The sequence below is a fragment of the Pelophylax lessonae genome (genome assembly GCF_965119305.1).
Source record: "Pelophylax lessonae genome assembly, chromosome: 13".
NCBI lineage: Eukaryota > Metazoa > Chordata > Amphibia > Anura > Ranidae > Pelophylax > Pelophylax lessonae.
Window position 1 is genome coordinate 123,151,142 of NC_138780.1, and position 24,126 is coordinate 123,175,267.

Here is a 24,126-nt window from a genome sequence, read left to right on the forward strand (position 1 = left end):
TGCTGCTCAATGACCAGGCCACTTTTTTCAACTTGACACTGTGCGAATTTAACTGACAATTGCACAGTCATGCAATGTTGTACCCAAACGAAACTTACAACCTTTTTTTTCCCACAAACAGAGCTTTCTTTTGGTGGTATTTGATCACCTCTGCGCTTTTTATTTTTTGCGATATTAATAAAAATGTGAGAAAATTTAGCGAAAAATTTACATTTTCTAATTTGACTATTAAAAAGTATCCAATATATTCTGTCATATATTTAGGCCAAAATGTATTTAGCTACATGACTACAAAAAAATTCCCAATGAGCATATTTTTGTCCACTTTAAGACTGGAAGATTTTACCCCCTTCCTGACCAGGCCATATTTTGCGATTCGGCACTGCGTTACTTTAAAGGACAGTTGCGCGGTCGTGTGATGCTGTACCCAAATGAAATTTAAAACGTTTTTTCCCGACAAATAGAAATTTCTTTTGGTGGTATTTGATCACCTGTGCAATTTTTAATTTTTGAAAAAAAGAGCGACCATTTTGAAAAAAAAAAACAATATTTTTCACATTCTGATATATAACATTCCCAAAAAAAAAATTTAAAAATCAACATTTTTTAACACTTTAGGCCAATTTTGTTTTCTGCTACATATTTTTGTTAAAAAAAAATCGCAATAAGCATATTTTGATTGGTTTGCGCAAAAGTTATTGCGCTTACTAACTACGGAAATATTTATGTTATTTTTATTGGGTTTTTTTTTACTAGTAATGGCGGCGATCTGCGATTTTTTGCGGGACTGGGACAATGCGGCGGACAGATCGAACCCCTAACTGACATTTTTTACACTTTTGGGGGGACCAGTGACATTATTACAGTAACCAGTGCTATAAATATGCACTGTTACTGTAATAATGACACTGGCAGGGAAGGGGTTAACACTGTTGTTATCAAGGGGTTAAATGTATGCCTCATGCTTACTGACATGTGTGGGGGGAGGGGGTTCTCTGACACAGACAGAGATCGCAGATTCAGCTATGCTGAATCCTGTGATCTGTCCCTGTCTGTCACAGAGAAGATCCGCCTGCTTTGTTTACACAAGCGGGCGGATCTTCTCACACTTTCCCTGACAATCGGGGAAGAGAGGCGGCAATCGCCGCCTCTCCTCCTCCGGCCCGACTCCCGATGTGTCTAAACACAGCAGGAGCAAGCCTCTAGGAGTCCAAGACCACTAGGAGTCCAGCGACGTAGGTCTACGTCGCTGATCCCAGGGGAGCCGCTGTGCCACAGTAGCAGCACAGTGAGCGATCCTAAAGTGGTTAAAATCCTTTAGTGTATACTACTGAAAAAAAGTTGCTGTGTGCCGCTAAAGTGTTTGGGTTTGGCTTGAAGAAAAGGTGGCAACCCTACCAGTCAAAGAAGCTGTACTACAGCTCCAGATGGCTCAATTATGTTGTACAGCCACATTGTTCACATGAATCAAACCAAAAAAATATATTAGTCGTAAAAACAAAAATAACAACTCAAAATACAGGGGTATTCTGGCATTCCACCCAAGGCGCCAATACCTAGTTTACAATGCCACATTTTCCAAACAAAGATGATTTGACCAAATGCCTATGAATCTAAAACATAAGAAGTGTGAAAGATTGATCTTTTCATTGTAACAGTTAAGTATTTCAAGAGTTCAGTAAAATTATTTTAATTACAACTAAGGTGAGCAAGAGGGCAAAGAAGAATCTTCTATTACTTTAGGTGTGCTATAAGAACAATAACACTGTTTGTTCAGTAGATAAGTATATCATCCGAATAGCAACGTTACTTGCATTGAACATCTTTATCCATTGCCCTCTAGTGGCAAAATGGTCACATTTACAAAGAATTACATTTTTCCTGCAGCTAACTGAAAAAAAAAAAGAAAAGTTCCATGAGATAAAATATCAATTCAAGATGAATAGAGGCTTTTAATATTTATCTTTTAAGTGCAAGGATGATTGCACATCTATGTTATTTTTTATTGTGTGAATACATTTTTATATGAGAAAAATAATATATATGAGATAAAATAACAAATAGTTGTAAATTAGCGTCTACAGCTACTGGATGTGACCCCACAGTATATCTCACAACAATCCACTAGATATCAGCATTTATCAACTACAGAAAAATAGAAACAATGCCTTATTAGTGGTAAGTTGAAACTCTTGCAGGTTAACCATTTTACCCACTGGGCAATTCCTCCCTTCCTAACCAGGCCAATTTTCAGCTTTTAGCGCTCTCACCTTTTGAATGACAATTACTCAGTCATGCAACACTGAACCCATATGAAATTTTTTGTCTTTTGTTTTTCCATAAAAATAGAGCTTTCTTTTGGTGGTATTTAATCTCCACTAGGTTCTTTATTTTTTTGCGCTAAAATTAAAAAAAAGACTGAAAATTTTGTTAAAAAAAATGCATTTTTCTTTGTTTCTGTTATATAATTTTGCGAATTAGTAATTTTTCTTCACAAATTTTGGCAAAATGTATACTGCTACATATCTTTGGTAAAAAATAACCATAATCAGTATATATTTTTTGGTCTTTGTGAGCCTAGGATCACACGGAGGCCATTTTGAAATCTTTGGAGTTCAGCTGAACTAGCTCAATTTCAAGCCGGCATTTCAGTTCTACTTCGGGGGTGATTTCACAGACATCTGTGCGGGTTCCTGCACAGATGTCTATTGAAATTGTCCCCCGAAGTCGCCAAAGGTAGTACACAAGTTACTTTTGGGAATCGGTGCGGCACCGCAAAGTAGGCAGCGCACCGGTTCGGACAGTGCAATTGCATGTCAAATCGCATGGCAAATCAGACCAATGTGAACGTGGGCTGAAAGTAAAGCCCCGTACACACGTACCGAATGTTGGCCGAACGATCGGCTGTCTTTTGTCCGGTGCTGTCCTGTCGGTTGAAAAGTGCTAAAGACTGCACACTAATTTTGTCGGCCAACAACAGCCAACTGCATAAGTGATGTCATGTGATGGTTAACTTTCCGTGTGTTTTTTCTTCTCTGAGCATGCCCAGTCTTGCTCATCTGCTGTTTGTCGGCCGAATTCTGTACTGACTGAGGAACAATCAGCCGTTCTGGTGTTGGCCAACAAAAATTTTAAAGCTTGCACGACAGATTCTGTTCGGCCGAAAAGTCGCAGTCGGTTGTCGGAAGCATCATACTAACAAGCCGACAATCGGCCGACCGAAAAGTGTCAAAAATGTCAGTTAGGGGTACGATCTGTCCGCCGCAATGTCGCAGTCCTGATAAAAATCGCAGATCGCCGCCATTACTAGTAAAAAATAAAAAAGATATGTAGCAGAAAACAAATTGGCCTAAAATGTTAAAAAAATGTGATTTTAACATTTTTTATTTTGAGAATATTATATAGCAGAATGTGAAAAATATTTTTTTTTTCCAAAATTTTCGTTCTTTTTTTGTTTCTAGCGCAAAAAATAAAAATCGCACAGGTGATTAAATACCACCAAAAGAAAGCTCTATTTGTGGGGAAAAAAAGGACATCAATTTTATTTAGGTACAGTGTTTCACAACCGCAAAATTGTCTGTTAAAATAACGCAGTGCCGAATCGCAAAATATGGCCTGGTCATTTTAACCACTTCCATACTGCGTCATTGAAAATCCGATCCGGGCCGACGTCATATGATGGTGGCCCGCTCTCGCCGCTACCGCGTGCCCCCGGGGTCCATCAGAGATGAGGCTTGTCCATTGGACTGAGCCCATCCCCGATCAAGGTAAACAGCCATCACCAGCCCATTAGAGTACCCGAGTACCTGTCACCAGCCCATCAGAGTACCCGAGTACCTGTCACTAGCCTATTAGGTACTCTGATGACAGGTACTCGGGTACTCTGATGGGCTGGTGACAGGTACTCGGGTACTCTGATGACAGGTACTCGAGTACTCTGATGACAGGTACTCGGGTACTCTAATGGGCTGGTGACAGGTACTCGGTGACTCTGATGACAGGTACTCGGATACTCTGATGACAGGTATTCAGGTACTTTGAGTACCTGACATCGGAGTACCCGAGTACCTGTCATCGAAGTACCCGAGTACCTGTCATCAGAGTACCCGAGTATCTGTCTCCAGCCCAGAGTGCCAGAGTACCTATCTGCACCCCATCATATTACCCGAGTACCTCTCTGAAGCTCATCAGAGTACCCGAGTACCTTTGTGAAGTTCATCAGAGTACCCGAGTACCTTTCTGAAGCCGATCAATGTACCTGAGTACCTATCTGCAGCCCATGCCTCGCCGATCCCCGCTGAGCAGGCGGATGACAGCTCTGTCTACGCCCTGTGTGCGGGGATGGAGCTGTCAGATTCCCGCTGTCCTCTATGAGGGAATCGGATGAGAACGGACCGCCTGTCCATTCTCATCTGATCCGATCCGCTGGATGGATGGAAAATAGGGTTTCCATCCGTCCACATTTCACGGATAGGATTGGAAGCGGATAGCAGCGGGTGTCAGTGGGTGTCAGCGGAGATGTCTCCACTGACATCCGCTGCCCTATAGGGATGCATGGAGGATCCGATCAGGTCCACCTAAAAAACTGACGGGTGGATCTGATCGGATCGTTGGTGTGAAAGGACCCTTACATTTTGAAGGCCCTGGAGCACCAGGACAATGGAAATACCCACAAAATGACCCCATTTTGGAAGGCAAACACCCCAATGTATATTCTATGAGGCATAATGATGAGTCTTTTGAACATGTAATTTTTTCCACAAGTTTTTGGAAAACGTGGAAAGAAAATGCATTTTTTTTTTTTAACAAAGTTGTCTATTTATAAGATATTTATATCACATAGCATGTACATAGCAAAAATGACACCCCAAAATACATTCTGCTATTCCTCCTGAATCCTGAGTTTGGCGATTTGACATGTGTGAGACTTTTACACAGCGTGGTCACATACAGAGGCCCAACATTCAGGGAGCACTGTCAGGATGAGCACTGATGTGACATGGATGGGGCAAGAATGAGCACAGATGTGGCATGGATGAGGCACGGATAAAGTATGGATGGTCCCGATTGAGGCATGGATGAGGCACGGATGAGCACCGATGTGGCATTGATGGAGTACAGATGAGGTATGGATGAGCCCAGATGAGGTATGGGTGGGCACAGATGACGTACTAATGAGGCATGGATGGGCATGGGTGAGGCACAGGTGGGCATGTATGAGGCACGGATGAAACACAGATGGGCATGGATGGGGCATGGATGGGCACGGATGAGGCATGGCTGTGCATGTATGAGGCACAGATGAGGCATGGATGGTTGTGCATGTATGAGGCACATATGAGGCAGGAAGGGCATAGATGAGGCACAGATGGGAATGTATGAAGCACGGATGGGCATGTATGAGACATGGATGGGCACGTATGAGGCACTGATGGGCATGGATCAGGTGCAGATGGGCACAGATCAGCGCTGTGGGCACTTCACATCCAGCTCACAGCGCTGCTGCACCAGCTCCCCCCTCTTCCCACACACTGTACAATTGCGAGTGAGGAGAAGAGAGAGCTGAACCGAACATGCGCCGGTTTGTTGACAAGTGATCACTCAATCATTGGACAGAGGGATCACATGGTAAAGGGCCGCTGTCATTGGCCCTTTACCCCGATCCGTGATGCATCATATCCGGAGAACCCGGTGATCATGGACGCTTTCAGGTACATGCCCCAGAAACACATGAAACACAGATGGGCATGGATGGGCACGGATGAGGCATGGCTGTGCATATATGAGGCATGGGTGAGGCATGGATGGCTGTGCATGTATGAGGCACATATGAGGCATGGATGGGCATAGATGAGGCACAGATGGGAATGTATGAAGCACGTATGGGCATGTATGGGCATGTATGAGACATGGATGGGCACGTATGAGGCACTGATGGGCATGGATCAGGCGCAGATGGGCACAGATCAGCGCTGTGGGCACTTCACATTTAGCTCACAGTGCTGCTTCATCAGCTCCCCCCTCTTCTCTCTTCTCACACACTGTACGATCGCGAGTGAGGAGAAGAGAGAGCTGAACCGAACATGCGCCGGTTTGTTGACAAGTGATCACTCAATCATTGGACGGAGCGATCACATGGTAAAGGGACGCTGTCATTGGACCTTTACCCCGATCCATGATGCGCCATATCTGGAGAACCAGTTGATCATGGACGCTTCCAGGTACATGCACCAGGGCGCGTGGGAAGCACGAGTTTGGGAGGAAGTCCTGAACACACTGTAGGCTATGGCCCGATCAGGTAGTGGTTCAGCCTAGTACACACTATTATTTTTGTTTCTTATTGAACCAAGCAGGCTGAACCAAAAAAAAAAAAAAGACAAGAGCTTGGGAGGAGTCACTGTACTAGGGGAGGGATGTTAGTACAGCGATCTCCCCCACTGAGCTATTGTGCAGAACACACCACTCAACGCTCTCAGCCATTAGATATCGATAGGCAGACCTTTTTTTTTCGATCATGGCACTTCATCAGTGTTGTACACACAGGCCAAATGTTGGGCGGTTTCTATTAAGCCAGCTGATGCCATCCGATATTTGGCCCGTGAGAGGCCCCAGATCACAATTTTGTATGTAGTCAAGCATAACTAAAACCAAGAACAAAATTGTAACATATGGCCACCCACAGTCCTTAGAAGTAGTAGCTGTATTAGTTTTATTCATTTTTTTTCAACCTAAGAACATTTTTAGCATCTACAGAAAATACTTGTTGATCCTGCAAGAAATGCAGTGTACTTTTCACTTCCTGTGAGCTGTACCGAAGAATATATTTCTTCCTACCTATCTTCTGTAAGCCACCAATTTCCCTGCAACCCATGTAATAGAACTGAAGAGACATGGACATGTTTATAGTCCATATCAGCAGAGCAGCATAAGGTGGCAATCATGGTATCCTCCTTAGATGCACTAGAGGAGTGATGTAGCCACTCAGGACAGGAAGTGTGTTATTTCTACAATTCAAAGGAGAAAAAAAGCAAAAGTAGCTTGAAAAAAACGAATGCACCCACCACACCAACAACTAGTAAGCTGCAATGTATTACATTTTGGTTTTGAGTGTAGATGTACATGTTAACCAATTACAGGTTTGAAAAATGTTACATATTGTGACTAAAGTTGAATAAAGGAATAGACTAGAGACTGTACATTTTACAAGGTGAATCTTTGCTTATCTTAGTGAATACAGTAAAGTGGTGTTCACTTCATTCATCCAATCATGTGCAAGCAAAACTTTTTTTCGTCTAATTTAATTTGTACAAAATCTGGCATTCAAAGTAAAAACATGTTCTCCTTATTTACTAAGCTAATTAAACAATTACTCTGAAAAATGAATATCCTCTACTACTTTTATAAGACAAACTAGCTGAGCTGGGAAATAAAGGCTACGTTCACCCTTGTAAAAAATAAATGCACATATTTTTACAGATAAAAAAAAGTGCATTTATTATTTTTTTCTCTGAGCCTGCAAAGCATTTCACCCGCAATCAGCAGATTGTGGGTGCAATGCAGGGCTCTTGCAGATAGTCTGTGTAAGCTGTCTGCTCATACTTTGTAGGAGCAGGCAGTTACACGCTGACAGGAAAACTCAATGAACTACCTAGAGTGCTCAACAGCTCTCAGGTAGTTCATTGAGAACTACAAGTTGCTAAGGCTGACGGTGCTTGCAGGGCCGGATTAACGTAGGGGCTATTGGAGCTGCAGCCCCAGGCCCCTACCATAATATAGGCCCTGGTTAGCCAGATTCTCTGTCACTTGTAAACACAGAAGCCCGACTCACTCAGAAGCTCCCAGCACAGCACTCAGGACGGACAAAGAGAAACAGCTGCCAGGGCACTGATGTGTTATGGGCATCAGAGAGGGCTATCTTGCTGAGAAACAGCCTGGTGCTCGAATGACGATGCCCTCTGCTGCATGATCCCACTGCCACTGCCCAGAGAAGGAGAGGCAGAGACACAAATGGGCTGTGTGGGAGTCTTAGACTGGCTGCTTCCAAGGTAAGGTAAGGTGAGGAAGGGGGGGGGTCTCTTTGTGCAAAGATGAGGGCAGTGGGAAAGCAGGGCTGAAAGCTGAAGCAGCAGAAAGCAGCACATAGGTGTTGAGGGAGGGTTAGGAAGTAGCTGCAGACTGCAGAGATGTGTGAGAGTAGGGTGCAGAGTAAGCTTTGGATGTGGGGGCAGAAGTGCTCTCTCTGCATAGCAAACCTCTGAATCCTGCACTCTGTGCCTGACACTCTCCTGTGTATTATGCTCTCCTAACCCAGCACTCTGTGTATTATGCTCTCCTAACCCAGCACTCTGTGTATTATGCTGTCCTAGCCCAGCGTTCTGTGTATTACACTGTCCTAACCCAGCACTGTGTATTATGCTGTCCTGAACCCAGCGTTCTGTGTATTATGCTGTCCTGAACCCAGCACTCTGCGTATTACGCTGTCCTAACCCAGAGCTCTGTGTATAATGCTGTCCTAAGCCAGCGCTCTGTGTATTATGCTGTCCTAGCCCAGCACTCTGTATTACACTGTCCTAACCCAGCGCTCTGTGTATTATGCTCTCCTTATCCAGCGCTGTGTATTATGCTGTCCTAAACCCAGCACTCTGCGTATTACGCTGTCCTAACCCAGAGTTCTGTGTATAGTGCTGTCCTAAGCCAGCGCTCTGTGTATTATGCAGTCCTGAATCCAGCGCTCTGTGTATTATGCTCTCCTAACCCAGCGCTCTGTGTATTACGCAATCCTGAACCCAGCACTCTGTGTGTTACACTGTTCTGAACCCAGCACTCTGTGTATTATGCTGTCCTGAACACAGAGCTCTGTGTATTACGCTGTCCTGAACATATCGCTTTGTGTATTACGATGTCCTGAACCCAGCGCTCTGTGTATTACACTGTCCTGAGCCCAGCGCTCTGTGTATTTTGCTGTCCTGAGCCCAGCGCTCTGTGTATTTTGCTGTCCTGAACCTATCACTCTGTGTATTACGCTCTCCTGAACCCTGTGCTTGTCTGTTATGCATTAATGGTTTTATTAAACAATGTTTTTTTAGGACATTCCCGCTGTACAATTTGGCCACGCCCACCCTATATTGTGGTCCTAGGCCAAGCCATCCAAAAAGAACAGGCCATGCATGGAAAGCAAGGGCTGACAGGGAGAGATCTCCCTTGGCCTGACCGGTCCTGCATTACGCATGCACCACCTGGGCTGAGTGGTGGGATTAATAATGGGGGGGGGGGGGCTGCTGCATCTGTAACATGATAAATGTTACACTCTGCTCTGAATTTGGGTGTAGCATGTTACGAAAGGTGAATTTATCTTTTAAGTAGGGAATACTCCTACTTACTATTTTCAACAGAATTTTTGATGCCATGTTGCCAGCCCATGCCTTTTGTAAGCAATAGTCTGCCCGGTACTTATAGTATAATAGACAATAAAATCTAGTAGATGGGCTCTGATTGTAAGATAGTCCATTAGCGACTACTGTGCAGATGTCTAGTTGAACAAATATATTATAAAACCTTAAAATTGTCCACACTGTAGAGGTTTTACAGATCTCAGAATTTCTGAGATCTGTAAATCAGTAACTTACATTACTCAGTGTTACAAATCGGCATACAGATACATTTTGATTTATAGAGATTACAGATGCACAGTAAGAACACTTTGCAAATCATTCTCTTAGATTTTATATTTACTTAACATAAGGCCTACATACTAGGTTTGTTTATACAACTAATACACTTTTTTGAATAAGTTACCTGTTCTCCAAAGGAGGTGCAAAGCCTGGTCCTAATTTGTATATGACATTTAGCTTTCCTTTCCATGAGTTTGGTGCCTCTATTCCAGACATTTTTCTAGAAAAACATACAAAAGCATTATAAGCTTTCACTTTCAAGGAGTTTTATGCGTTTAGCCTAAATTATGTGAACTGCCCTTTTAAGTAATAAGACATTGTAAAGTATGCTATAAAAATCATATTATTATGCTATATTTATCATATTATAACAACCAGTCTGGCTTCCAGAGACTTCCTAGAAACTTATCTGTCTCTCAAATTTAGGTATATCTAAGTGCAGGAGCCCCAAAAACAAAGGTCTAAAAAAAACAGGATAATTAGCGGAGCAAACCTGTGTTTGGCAAGTTACATGAAGATCTGAGCAAATAAAAGTATTAAAATTGTAATCACCCTGTAAGTAGGGGTTGGTGCCCTTTTGGTCAGATCCCTCCTCTGGGTGGGTATGGAGGGTGGGATTAGTATGGCCTTTCATATTACAGAACCAGAAGAACCTGGGAGCAGAGAGTGATGGGAAGAAGTTACTCCTGGTATACTGATATGTAAGCCTGTAGCCTTAGTAAGTGAACTCTTCGAGGTAGGGTTGTGACAGTCCCAGTTGGAGAAGACACTTATAGGGGACCTGCAGTGAGAACAGTGGAAGAGCTGGGCAGTCATCCTCTGTGTTAATGTTGGATATGTGTGGAATACATATATCAGGGTCTGGGGGAGAGCGGAGATAAAAGTTGTATTGCAAAGAACTGTTCATTATACTTCTACTATAGTAAAATTGTTGAAAGGCTAGACGTGTAGATACCGTATTTCTTATTTCCAGAGGTGGGCCTAAGGCATGGAGAATTTCAGCGACCAAAGACGGGGGCATTTCACCATGTTACAGGTGTGTGTACCCTATCTTGTTCATGTTGAAGGAGGGTGGCAGGAGGTGCTGTTAGCCAGCATGGCTGTTATTGGCAGCAAATCAGGGCCCTGCTTAAAATCCTGGTTACAGACCATTTGTAGTTGGCTTTCTTACACTTTGAAATATTTAGAGATACAAAGGACCTCCATCAGAGAGGTCTACCCTCCTTTTAAGTAGCCTTGAATGAAGACCAAATCTGCCACAATCATCCCCAATCTATTTTAAACCTGCATCAATGTAACTATTATATGGGTCTCAAACTGAGCAAAGTAGAAAGTCAAGAGGATGCTGGAATTCAAAATGGTTTTAAAATGAGGGGATCTGTATAATTAACCACTTAAGCCCCGGAAGATTTTACCCCCATTCCGACCAGGGGGTATTTTGCGATTCGGCACTGCGTGACTTTAACGGACAATTGCGCGGTCGTGCGACGCTGTACCTAAACGAATTTGGCGTCCTTTTTTTCCCACAAACAGAGCTTTCTTTTGGTGGTATTTGATCACCTGTGCGATTTTTTGATCACGCGCTATAAACAAAAAAAGAGCGTCAATTTTGCAAAAATAGCAATATTTTTCACATTTTTTTATATGAAATTCCCCAAAAAAAAATTTAAAAATCAAAATTTTTTTACTTTTTCGGCCAATTTGTTTTATGCTACCTATGTTTGGTAAAAAAAATCGCAAAAAGCGTATTTTGATTGGTTTGCGCAAAAGTTATCGCGTTTACTAACAAAGGGAAAGATTTCTGTCATTTTTGTTGTTTTTTTTTTTAACGTGTAATGGCGGCGATCTGCGATTTTTTTTGCGGTACTGCGACATTGGGGCGGACAGATCGGACCCTTGACTGACATTTTTGACACTTTTGGGGTTACCAGTGACATTTCTACAGTAATCAGTGCTATATATATGCACTGTTACTGTAAAAATACACTGGTAGTGAAGGGGTTAACTTTATTTGGGAGGGAGGGGCTGTGTGTATCCCTAGGGGCGTGCTTTCTACTGTGATTGGCTGGGGCTTGAGCTGTATGGACACTGATCAACGGATCTACATACTAGATCCGAGTGATCAGTATCCTAACAGCAAGGAGAATGACAGGTGGCTTGTTTACACAAGCTGCCTGACATTCTCCCTCTCCCCCGCCGATCGCCGAGTGACCGACGGACATCGGGTCCGCCGGTCACACGCGCGGGGGGGTCCGTGACCACGCGGGAGCGGGAGCGCGCCTCCGGGGGCGCGCGCTCGCTCCCTAGACCCTCACAAGCTAGTGACGTAGCCCTACGTCACTTTGCCTGTGAGGGGCTGACTGTCGACGTAGATCGGCGTTAGGCAGTCGGCAAGTGGTTAAAAGACCTTTAGACCCCATTCTAACTTGAGTGATTTTTAGGTATGTTTCCCGAAGACCTTCAACGCTCAACATCAAGATTTTCAATACATTCAATGTAATACATTCAATTGCATGTTCCCGCCCAGGGCCAGATTAACATAGGGGCTATTGGAGCTGCAGCTCCAGGCCCCTACCTTAATATAGGCCCCGGGTTGGCCATATTCACTGTTACCGCTCTTCTGTCACTTGTAAACACAGAAGTCTGGCTTCTATGCTCGCTTCCCCAGGCAGCTCCCTCAGAACCTCCCCACACAGCACGAAGGCCGGACAAGGAGGGACAGTTGCCGATGCATGGATGTGTTTATGGGCTTCAGAGACAGCATCCCATGTTGAATTAGGCATGCATGGCTGCACCCTTCCTCCTCTGGGTGCATGCCAAGGCACAGCCCTTAAGGCCCTTCAAAATCCTCAGCACCAAGCCCATGATGCTCTTAATCCGGCCCTGTTCCCGCCTGAATGTCACGTCACTTAAAACTTTTCATTTTCTGGAAAAAGTAAAGGAGCTTCTTTGGGGCAAATTCACACATTTTTGGCTCCTAGAGGCTTCAATAGGAGTGCCTAAAAACCACTCAGGAACATGCATAATACATTGTTTTCATGTAATTCCTTGCCTCTCCCTCGCCTAGTTTCTGGCTAAAACAAGACGTACTCAAACCTAAAACACACATACTATAATGCAAGAAAAAAAAAGTGCTCCAAAATCACCTTAAAACTAACAAACTCAAGTGTGAATGGGGGCTTACACCTTTCCCTATACATTGAACCAAATTTAGTGGAACTATCCATAAAATATCATGCTGATACCTAATACAGTACTACTCAGTACTCTATGTGAAGGGCAGCTCTATCTACCATAGAGAAATGTGTGAAGAAAAGAGGTGATGAGCTGTGTGTTTGACTAAGTCCTAAGCTTGGTTCTACTTTTTAACCTTGTGTTTGTATTTTATTATCAGACAAATATAAATTGCTTATCTTTTTTATTGATCATCTACCTAATACATTAGAGTGAAGTGAGAAGTGTACCTTTACCCAGAGCAACCAATCACAATTAATCTCTCCTTTCGCAACAAGAATAAATAGAAATCTTGCTACTATGGGTTACTGTCATTTTCAAAATATCATTGTTTATTAGTCTATTTGTCAGTCTATATATGAATATAAACTGCAAATTGTATGTAGCAAAGAGACCACTGTTATTATTAATTTGCTTCAGCCAGCTATACAGTACATGGATCGAAATTCAGCAGGGACCGGACAGATTTTGATCCATGTATGTACAACCAGTATGCCAGATTTTTCCTTAACGATTAGTGCTGACGGCTATAGCCAGCAACCCTAATCAATCATACTGTTTGCCAGCAAGGAAGGCTCCCCACTGGCAGAATACAATAGCACTGACTGTGTTTATGGGGGAATCCAGAAATCTTCCACCCATGGTGGAAGGAAAGAAAATTGCATAATCTATGGCCTGCTTTAGGCTTGCCAAACATCAGTAGAATTTAGTTAGAAAATTTTCATTTTTGGAATGTTTATTTGATTTTCTAATGATTAATAGGGCCAATTTTTGTTTTCAACTATAGTGATGAAAAAATTCACAGGTGCAGGATGGAAAAAGTTTCTCAAATGAACGACATTCTAACTGTGAATGAAGTTTTTGTTCTGGAAAAATTGTATATATTGTAATGAAACCTGCTTAATACATCTGGGATTCTACTTAAAAAAAGCTGGTTTGAACTAATTTTTAAGGGCTTTCGAAGGAAATTTGTTTTCTCATGGCAAGAAAGAATGTTCTGACAGAAGATTTTTTTTTGTTTACATTTCTTTACAAACATTTGAACAAAAATATAACTGTGTATGGCCAGCATTACTCTGCTGGGCATAACCAACAATACCCCAACATTTGGATTTAATGGCTCTGTTACATAAGAGTACCCGAGATACTTGACTGCATCATTGTAGCCTATTGGAGTCACCGGGATCTTTGGTAACGGTACATCCTTTTCATCCATGTAAAACGCAGAGCCTAAAAATGAAATTGGATAGTGCTTTTACTAATGACCTACTCATAAAATCATTCAGTCATTGATCAAGCTGAGGAAACAATTTGAAACTAGAACAGAACAGGGTGAAATATTTTCCTTATGTTGTCTTGCAAAACATTGATTTTTTTTCCAGAAGTTGACTTCTGCAAATTATTTACTTCTATACAAAACTATAGGCAACAATTACATTTATTCTGGTGATCATTGATAAAAATTGTAGGATCATTTTGCTTGAATGCTTCATATATTAACAAATGGAAAAAAAAAATCTTTAGTGGGTAAAAACTTTACTCTGTTTATACAAACAGTGCACATTTTAGCATATCTCTTTTCTATCTTGGTGCAGATGCGTAAAGTGCCAATATTTTCCTTTTAAATACTCAAAAAACAACATAATTAGTGTTGATCATTACAAAAAAAAAATAATAATAATAATAATAATTACATTTTGAAAACTTGGTTTGTAAACCTAAACATTTACTTTTAGATATACTCGACAGGGGCAGAAATCTGTTGGAAATTCCTCAAAAATTAGAATAAATCTCACCTCTGAGAGTTCTAACTGAAACAGGTATACCCATTGGAAAATTCTGTTCCAGTAACAAATGTGATAAGTTTATAAAGTTATAGTGCTGCGCATATACAAATACGACCAATGGGGGAATGACGGTGGTGTTACATTGTAAATTATATTAATAGTCCATACAAAAATAATCCCGTGCTTTAAAATCAAAATACATTGAAAGTTACTATCCCACGTGTTGCATGTGACATCATTTTTATTATTAATATTGATGTCACACCCATAGAGCACAGAGCAGCAAATAATTTATAAAAATCGCACGAACTGTATTATTGTCACATTGCTTTTTTACATTGTTATATATATTATTCACTGTTGCACTGTAGATTTTTTCGAATTGATCATTTTGATATAAAGTTTTACGTATTTTAATATTTACTATTTGGCACACCAAGGCAAACACTTGGAATAGTAACTTTCTATGTATTTTGATTTTAAAGCACGGGATTATTTTTGTATGGATTATTAATATATTCTACAATGTAACACCACCAACTCATTCACCCATTGGTCGTATTTGTATATGCACAGCACTATAACTATATTATATTGTTTGTATGTGTATATAGAGAAAACACAAAGTGATTGCAGCATACACACTAACATATTATAGCAGCTCACAGGCTACACTAAAAATGTGATAAGTTGCATTCCTTATCACTGTTTCCTGGTGTCAGTGGTCATCAGGACAAAGAGTAAGGTCAGGTCTCCACAATGGAGACAGAAAAAAAAAAAAAAAAAAAAGGTTAAACTTTCCAACCCCTCTCCGTTCTATCCAAAACTAGGAAATGCAGGTTTGGTTAAATTTTTAAAATATCAATTTGCAAAGTTTAGGTTTGTTTCTTGACTGTGTAAATACTTTAGAACTGCATAAAATCATGTCCAACTTCAAATATTGCTACACTATGACCATGGCAAAAAATGGACAATCTCAAACTCTGAAAGCAGAGTGGAAAGCAGCACAGTACATACTTTGCCACAACTGAAGAGTTATCAACTGTGGAGGCAACATGCCGAACCCTAAAGCCCCGTACACACGTAGCGATTGTCGGCCGAACGATCGGCCGTCTTTTGTCCGGTGCTGTCCTGTCGGTTGAAAAGTGCTAAAGACAGCACACGAATTTTGTGGGCCAACAACAGCCGACTGCAGAAGTGATGTAATGTGATGGTTAACTTTCCGTGTGTTTTTTCTTCTCTGAGCATGCCCAGTCTTGCTCATCTGCTGTTTGTCGGCCAAATTCTGTACTGACTGAGGAACAATCGGCCGTTCTGGTGTTGGCCAACAAAAATTTTAAAGCCTGCACACCAGATTCTGTTCGGCCGAAAAGTCGCAGTCAGTTGTCGGAAGCATCATACTAACAAGCCGACAATCGGCCGATCGGACGTTGGCCGAATATTTACGGCCGACAATCGCTACGTGTGTACGGGCCTTTACAGTCACATGGTGGACCAGAGGATGAATCACAATCAACTGATTTAGACATAGTGGTGCTTTCATGCATGTTAATAGTAACCCCTTCAGATGCAATTTTTTTTGTTTTATTTCTGTCTGGCGATAATCACCCAAATTCAAACATGATCTGAGTATCTCTAAAAATAATTAGGCAGTGTACAATTTGACAAAAAATACCTTAAATGTCACAATGAAAACCTCTTCAAACATGATCAAAAATCTCTGTACAATCTGTTCAGAAATATAGCTATAAAAATGTGAAATCTCTACTTCGCTGACCATAATTAAAAAATGTAGTTCTCAATTTATCCATACTTAAAAAATATTTTGTGTTAATAGGCATTTTGACTTTAAGCTTCTTACCAATTGAGGGGTAGAAGGGGGTTAATGGATCTCCATCTCCTCTTAAAACTGTTCCTCGCTGAGCTCCTGTGCCTGGCAACCACCAATCATCTGGGTATACTCGTTCCTGGTCACCAAATGCATAGTCCGCTGGATCGGAGTATATTATCATCCCAGCACAGCCAAATAACTCTCCATTTCTCACCTAATAAAGATTGAGATTTGACAATATATTTATTTTCTTTTATACCCCTGCAAAGCTGCTGTAGTTTATTTGACTCTACTGACCTTGTCTCCTCTGAATATTTGTCCATATCTAGCAATTGCCACAGTACCAGTTAAATTCATTGACAGATTGCGGGTCAGAAAATGAAAATCTTCCACAGTACCATAATTAACATATACTAGATCTCCCTGTTAGAACAAAACGGTTGCATTAAGGTTGGTTCTTTATATTTACATGAATGTAGTAAAATGGAACTAAGAATAATACAATATTTGCATTATTAAAAAAAGGCTTAATTTTGAGATCTAAATAGATTATATTTAGAAATTCATTATTATTATTTTTTTTTATCATATATTTATCATTAAAGATAACATGTTTTTCTGAATAGCTCACCACAATAACACCGGATGGTGAATAGGCATTGAAAGGGTTAACCACAGTGGAATCATTCTGATCAGGGCTAAGTATTTTCTCGACTTTTTGTGATATGTCACTTTCCACACCATCAGCAGACACAATGGCGATGTAGTTGGGATCACTTGCATTAGGGTAAGAGAGGAGAACTGTATAGTTGTATATTTTTACTCCATGTAGATTTGACTGCCATGTCTTGTACATATAGTCGACAAGAACTTCTTCTTCTTGGTGGCTTCCTGCAATATGAGGCTTGCCAGCGAAAAACCTAGAGAAAAACACGTTCCAGGTGTTTAGTGTGGAAATAACTACTTGATATTGTAAGCTGAAAAAATGCAATTATCATTTTAATGCAGGCTAGATTTTGTGATAAGCTCTTGTATTTATTTCTGGTCAGGTTTAGGCCTCATTTACATGGGCAGTTGGGAGGGAGGAGAAAGAAATAATCATTGGAGACATGTTTTTACCACCCCCAACCACTCAGCTGCAAGTTAACGTGACTACCATATCCATGTTAGTACACACTGCCGAGGTTGTGACGTGGCACAGCAAAAATTATACCATAGGTTGTGTTTGCAAGACCAAATGTGACCCATTCTAAGGAAATAGGGACACAGTGCAAACCTGTAACTGTGTGCAGCCAGGTGCTTGCCAATGAATGCTTATATGCAATGTTTATGTCTGAACCTACCTTCTGTATTTTCATTTATGCTCAATCCTGCCATTATTCTAACCTAAAAAGTTAATTTACCACTACCCAGATAGCAAGCAATTGTGCTGCAAGTTTGGAATTGACTTGCTAAGTAATTGCTAGACTTACCAGGCTTCACAAGTTTGTTGCACAATTGTAGCAAATCCGCATTTGCATGACTTTAGATCAACTTCTTTGAAAACATTCTGCAAGTCTGCTGCAAGTTCAGTTATGTTTTTCAATCGTCATCCCACCACAGGGGTCACTGTGGCTGAATTTTCATACTGTAGACTTGCAGAGCTCTTGCGGTAGACTCACAACTACAACTTTGCTCTTGCTAGAGACTTGCCATGCAAATTTTCTACAAATTGGAAAAGTGCCAACTGGAACTTGTGCTTCTAGTGCTCTGCAAGTCTACAACTTGCCAGTGAAAATGTGCAGCAAGTTAACCGCTTGCCGACTGCTCACAGTATATTTACTGCGGCAGTCAGCCCCTCACAGGCAGAGTGACGTAGGTCTACGTCGCTCGCCTGTGAGGCTCTGGGGAGCGAGCGCGCGCCCGCGGAGGCGCGCTCCCGCGCGGTCACGGACCCCCCCCCCCCGCGCATGTGACCAGCGGACCCGATGTCCGCCGGTCACTCGGCGATCGGCGGGGGAGAGGGAGAATGTCAGGCAGCTTGTGTAAACAAGCCACCTGTCATTCTCATCGCTGTAAAAACACTGATCACATGGATCTACTATGTAGATCCGTTGATCAGTGTCCTTACAGCTCAAGCCACAGCCAATCACAGTAGAAAGCACGCCCCTAGGGACACACACAGCCCCTCCCTCCCAAATAAAGTTAACCCCTTCACTACCAGTGTATTTTTACAGTAACAGTGCATATATATAGCACTGATTACTGTAGAAATGTCACTGGTAACCCCAAAAGTGTCAAAAATGTCAGTCAAGGGTCCGATCTGTCCGCCCCAATGTCGCAGTACCGCAAAAAAATCGCAGATCGCCGCCATTACACGTTAAAAAAAAAAAAACACCAAAAATGACAGAAATCTTTCCCTTTGTTAGTAAACGCGATAACTTTTGCGCAAACCAATCAAAATACGCTTTTTGCGATTTTTTTTACCAAACATAGGTAGCATAAAACAAATTGTTAAAAAAATTGTAAAAAATGTTAAAAAATTTTGATTTTTACATTTTTTTGGGGGGAATTTCATATAAAAAAATGTGAAAAATATTGTTATTTTTGCAAAATGTACGCTCTTTTTTTGTTTATAGCGCAAAAAGTAAAAATCGCACGGGTGATCAAATACCACCAAAAGAAAGCTCTGTTTGTGGGAAAAAAAAGACGCCAAATTCGTTTAGATACAGCGTCGCACGACCACGCAATTGTCTGTTAAAGTCACGCAGTGCCGAATCGCAAAATACCCCCTGGTCGTTTAGCAGGAAAATCCTCCGGGGCTTAAGTGGTTAACAGACTTACAATTCAACACTGCAACAAATTTGTGGAAAGTTATCCTTGCTATCTGGGTAAACAGTCTTGTGTCTATTTCCTTGTGCTAATTCACAGCTGAGTTAAAGGTATTTGTTTTCATGTTTTTATAAGGGCTTGCAGTAATTTTTATTCAACCAGGTGTGTCAGAGGGTTTGAGGGTTTTCTTGGAGTCGAAGCACAGAACAGAGAACCCAAATTACCATCATCATCAGCTCTTTTGGAGTTAGTGTTATACCCGTGTAATGTATGTGGCTGCAAAACTATGCTTCAGGTTATCAAAGGTAAAAACAGGCATCCAGGAGGCAACATATCCCCTCTGAACTGTCTGTCATGCCTCTAAGGAAGCGATCCACCACAAATTACTTTTCAGAGGGGCAGTATTGATGTCCTCAAGTGTAGACAAACTCTTAATGTGGTGTTTCACAGGCTAAAGCTGTGGTGACATCTGGCTGTAAACAACATTAGGTTCTAAAATAACATTTATTTAATAACAATACCTCCCGACTTTCAAACTTGAGAATGAGGGACACTTGGGGCAGGTAAAAGCCTGTGGCGCATGAAGAATGTGTTTCAACGTTTCAGAACCTCGCAGGGTCCTGCGCAGCTCCAAAACGTTGCACTTTTCCTTATTTTGTGATGTGATCATTATTCAATAAAAAAGCTTTTCGGATGACATTGGGGATCCGTGGTGTGCTGGAAAATATGAACGTTGATGTATGATTGTTCCAGTTGCCCGCTGGATGTTGCTGCACCCGCTATTTTTGAGCCTGACCTAGGAACATGTGTGATGGTAGTTTTAACATTATATTGCCTCTCATCTCTGTCCCCAGGCCAGTGACCACACACTGCCCACACTTCTCTCTTTTCTAGTGCCAGCTTCTGTCGTCCCTCACTAAAGTTCAGAGTTTACGCTTCAAAGCTTTAAGTGCCCAAAAACGGCAGGCATCTATTAGGACAGACCCCCAGCAGCTAAAGGACCCCTCTTCTCCCCAACACCAAGTCCCTGTCTGTGGGTCTCCTGTGCTAAAAAGATTGTTGGGCTTAACATGAGCCCAGCAGAAGGAGCAGCAACTGCAGCTGATCACTTATTGCTTGTACCACATGACAGAAGCCCATTTATGACAGCCTCAGTAGAAGGAGAAACCTACAGACTACAGAACAGGACAGCATGAGGAAGGTATACAGTCCACCACTGAACATCATTGTCTCCTCACTGTACACCCCACTGTCCACCTGACTACTGCCCCCCATCCGCCTCACTGTCCCCCTGTCTACTCTGCTGCCCCTCTTCAATCTCACTGTCCCCCAGTTCACTTTATTTTCCCCTATCCACCCCACTGACCCTGAGTCCATCCTACTGCCCCCTGTCCACCCACCTGTGCATCATTAGTAGATAGTGACAGGTGACTGCACACTCACGGGAGATAAGGCTCACGACTGCTGTGTGATGGGAGGCCCTCCCATCTCCACTTGTGATTGGCTGGACTGGCAGGAGTGGCATTGTCATGGGGACAGGGACAGCTGTGTTCGCAGTGACGGTTGCTGGCAGAGAGGGGAGCCTGGCACTTTTTCTTCTCCTCGCCTGAAACCGAGAGTCATCCCTGTCTGCTTCTCTGTGGCAGTATTACAGAGGTGGGGGTGAGGTGGCTGGTGTGGGGTTATTAGCTGTTTACTGACAGGAGTAGGGTGGAATACTAAGGAATGCCAGGGGGAAGTTTAGGGTGTTGTAGGTGGGATGGATTTTTTGGGGTGCCAGGAGAAGTGTGGGTCTGCTTTCGGGTGCTGAGAGTAGGGTGGGATTCTTTGGGGTGCTTTGAGTAGGGTGGGGTTCTTTGGGGTGCTGTGGTTAGGGTGGTTCGCTTTGGGGTGCCATGGGTATGATGGACTGATTTGGGGTGTTTTAGATAGAATGGGCAGTTTTGGTGTGGTGTGGATAGTTTGGGTTGCTGTAGGTAGGGTGGACTACTTTGGACTGTCAGTGGAAGGTTGATCTGCTTTGGGGTGCAGTGAGTAGTAAGGGGTGCTGTATGTACGGTGGGCCACTTTAAGCCCCTCCCACTGTTAATGCCATTTGGCCACACCACTGTTCGTTGTGGCATGCTGTTACTCTCCTTAAGCCACCCAAAAGTGTCAAAGGTCTTTTACAATCCTATAGTGTGTATTACAAAAAGAAAGAAAAATTGCTGTTCTCCACTATAGTGTTAGGGTTTGGCTTGAAGAAAGGGTAGCAACCCTACTGCCGCACCTGCACATTACCTCCCATGAGCTTGAATGGGAGGTCGCTCTTGCCGTACGGGTACACTTCATTCAAGTCTATGGGACATTAGTACGAAGGCGTGGACAGCCTGCTGCTAGAATTTTACCAGCCAAGCTGCAGACAGTGCGAGTGGCCACAACTGTCAGGGAAGGTAAGTATGAACCTGTGGGGTGAAGGGTGTTGACACAGCTGATTGTATTGATAGGGATAGGTAGGAGGGCTGTAAGTACTTCTGATTATATTTAAACCTGTACTATAAAGGCCAGGGACACCTTTTTTTGCTGAGCATATAGTCAGTTTAGGTGAAGAATGTACTTTAATTAGGGGTGGGGCATTCGTTTTAAATGGGTATGGTTTTACACAAGGCATACTATTAACCTAATGCCTCTATTTAATTTAACATATATAACAAAGCTGTAGTTATCATGGTAAAAGAAAAACAAAATCAACAGAAAACAGTAAAAGCAAAGATTTACACTAATCCCAAGTCTTGCAAGGAGCAAACATTAATGTAAATAATCATTCTGCACAGTAAAGAAATTATGGAAAAACACTACATGCATAAAAATGAAGCAATGAAGCTGTCCCGTTCATCTAAAACATCTGCTGTATTAGTGTTTGACAAACCTAGCACAGTTGAACCCAGGGAACTATAATTGTTTAACACAACGCCATTTTCCTTTTAAAATTCACAATTATTTTTAGTAGAAATTATTAAATAAATGAATACTAATAATGGGCAGAAAGAAATTGGAGATATGGAAGATTTTCGTTATCTGAACTAGCAAGTGTGTCCAATCCAGAAAAAGGAACGTTGTGTATATTTGATATAATGTTTTAATGGTTTTAATGAGTAGGAATGAAATACATAGTATATGGTGACGGCCAGATGTGCAAGAGAGGAGTGTGGAGGGTATGATGGTGAGCAGTATGTGTAGAAGAGGAGTTTGGAGGGTTTGATGGTGATTGGTGAGCAGTATGCAGGAGCTGCACACAGTGCCCACTGCCTGCCTATAGACTTAGCTGGCTCCCTCCTCTCCTGACCTTCTTTGACATGTTAACTTGCTTCCTCTCCTCCCTAAAAAGAAATCCTTCCTAACATGAACATCTGCCGGCTTACCTATTAGATATAATAGATAATAGCTTACCTATTACATATTTCACTTTTAGGAGACTGTTGCTGTTCCCACGGCCCTGATGCAGAGAAAACGTATTAAATATTGTGACTGTCCCGGCAAATCCAGGATAGTTGAAAAGTATGGAACAGTCACCACGTGAAAAGAACATATGAAATTAAATGATTTACTGGCTGAATCAAAAGGCAATAAAACAATGTTACAGATCGAGAGGTCGAGAAAAACAAAAACAACTGTGTTATCGCTAGTTCTAACCTTCATCATGAATGCCACGTCTTCATCAGTGTGAAAGTACAATGGTAGTTGGCATTTGGGATACACTGTAGTGTTATATCTACAATGTCACTGAACAGTATCCTTTCCAGCTAAATAGTTGGGTCATTTCCACTGGAGGTGGAAAAGATCCAACTAATTACCTGAAGAGCTGGATGTCATTGTGTTTCTGTCTAATCAAGAAGAATGATCTTGTTGTTCAAATCTAAAGTCAAACATAAGGACGAGTCTATTCATGGGTATATGGGTATTATAAATAATATTACAGCATAACAAAAGGACCTGGGCCTTCCTAGTTAATTCAGCAATTTAGAACTGAATGAAAGAAATAAATCTTTGAAAAATAAAAATGTTGAAAAACTAGAAGATCAAGTCAGCAATGTCTGAGCAATGTAATTTCAAAAGTAAACATAACATTGCAAAACCAACGGAAAGCAAACGGTATAAATGCTTATTAATACAGCCAAATCATACAGTGAGACAGATTTGAATGGCAACTAAAGCAACCTCACAATTACTTTCACTAAAATTGAATTTGTCTGTTAAAGAGACCCTGTTGTCAGAAAATAAATGTAATCAACCACTTCCTCATATATAGTATATGTATTCAGTTGTGGTATTGGGGAGATTAAACTCGTACTTTTTAATTAGATGCCCCAGATCAAACTGTATTTTACAGCATGGTAGCCCACGTTTATTAAATAAATCACAAAGAACATCACACACAACCTGACAAATTTTTTCAAACCGAGGGCAATTCATTGGCCTTATGGAGCATGTTTTGATACTTGGCTCACAGCCTTATTCCATTGAATTGAGTGGTAAATTTATATCTATCAATTTTTTCAACCTTACCGAATACCTGAATTTCGTGGATCTGCTCTCTCAGTTACTGATTCTACTTTATTGATTTTTTGATCTGTGTTCTCATCCATACTAGAGCCTCTGTTGCTTTGTATCTTCCTGAAGAAGCGGGTGTTGACCCGTGAAACACGTTGGAGAAAGTGGCAAGCTATCTATGCTGTATATGGGATGAAGTAATAAGCTATTTATACTGTATATGACCGTATAAAGTTATTAAATGTAGGATTTAACACCAAGA

At 41.7% G+C, this 24,126-nt stretch overlaps 1 protein-coding gene across 1 annotated transcript in view; it reads right to left on the reverse strand.

The window, feature by feature from the left end:
• Positions 1-24,126, reverse strand: part of LOC309569260 (putative N-acetylated-alpha-linked acidic dipeptidase) — a 256,771-nt gene that overhangs the window by 198,036 nt on the left and 34,609 nt on the right. Inside the window, exons 3-7 of the mRNA XM_082275019.1 lie at positions 17,155-17,443; positions 16,821-16,946; positions 16,554-16,737; positions 14,045-14,135; positions 9,796-9,891 (exon numbers count right to left, since the gene is read on the reverse strand). Coding sequence (XP_082131145.1) covers positions 9,796-9,891; positions 14,045-14,135; positions 16,554-16,737; positions 16,821-16,946; positions 17,155-17,443 — 786 coding nt within the window. The remainder of the gene's footprint in view (positions 1-9,795; positions 9,892-14,044; positions 14,136-16,553; positions 16,738-16,820; positions 16,947-17,154; positions 17,444-24,126) is intronic.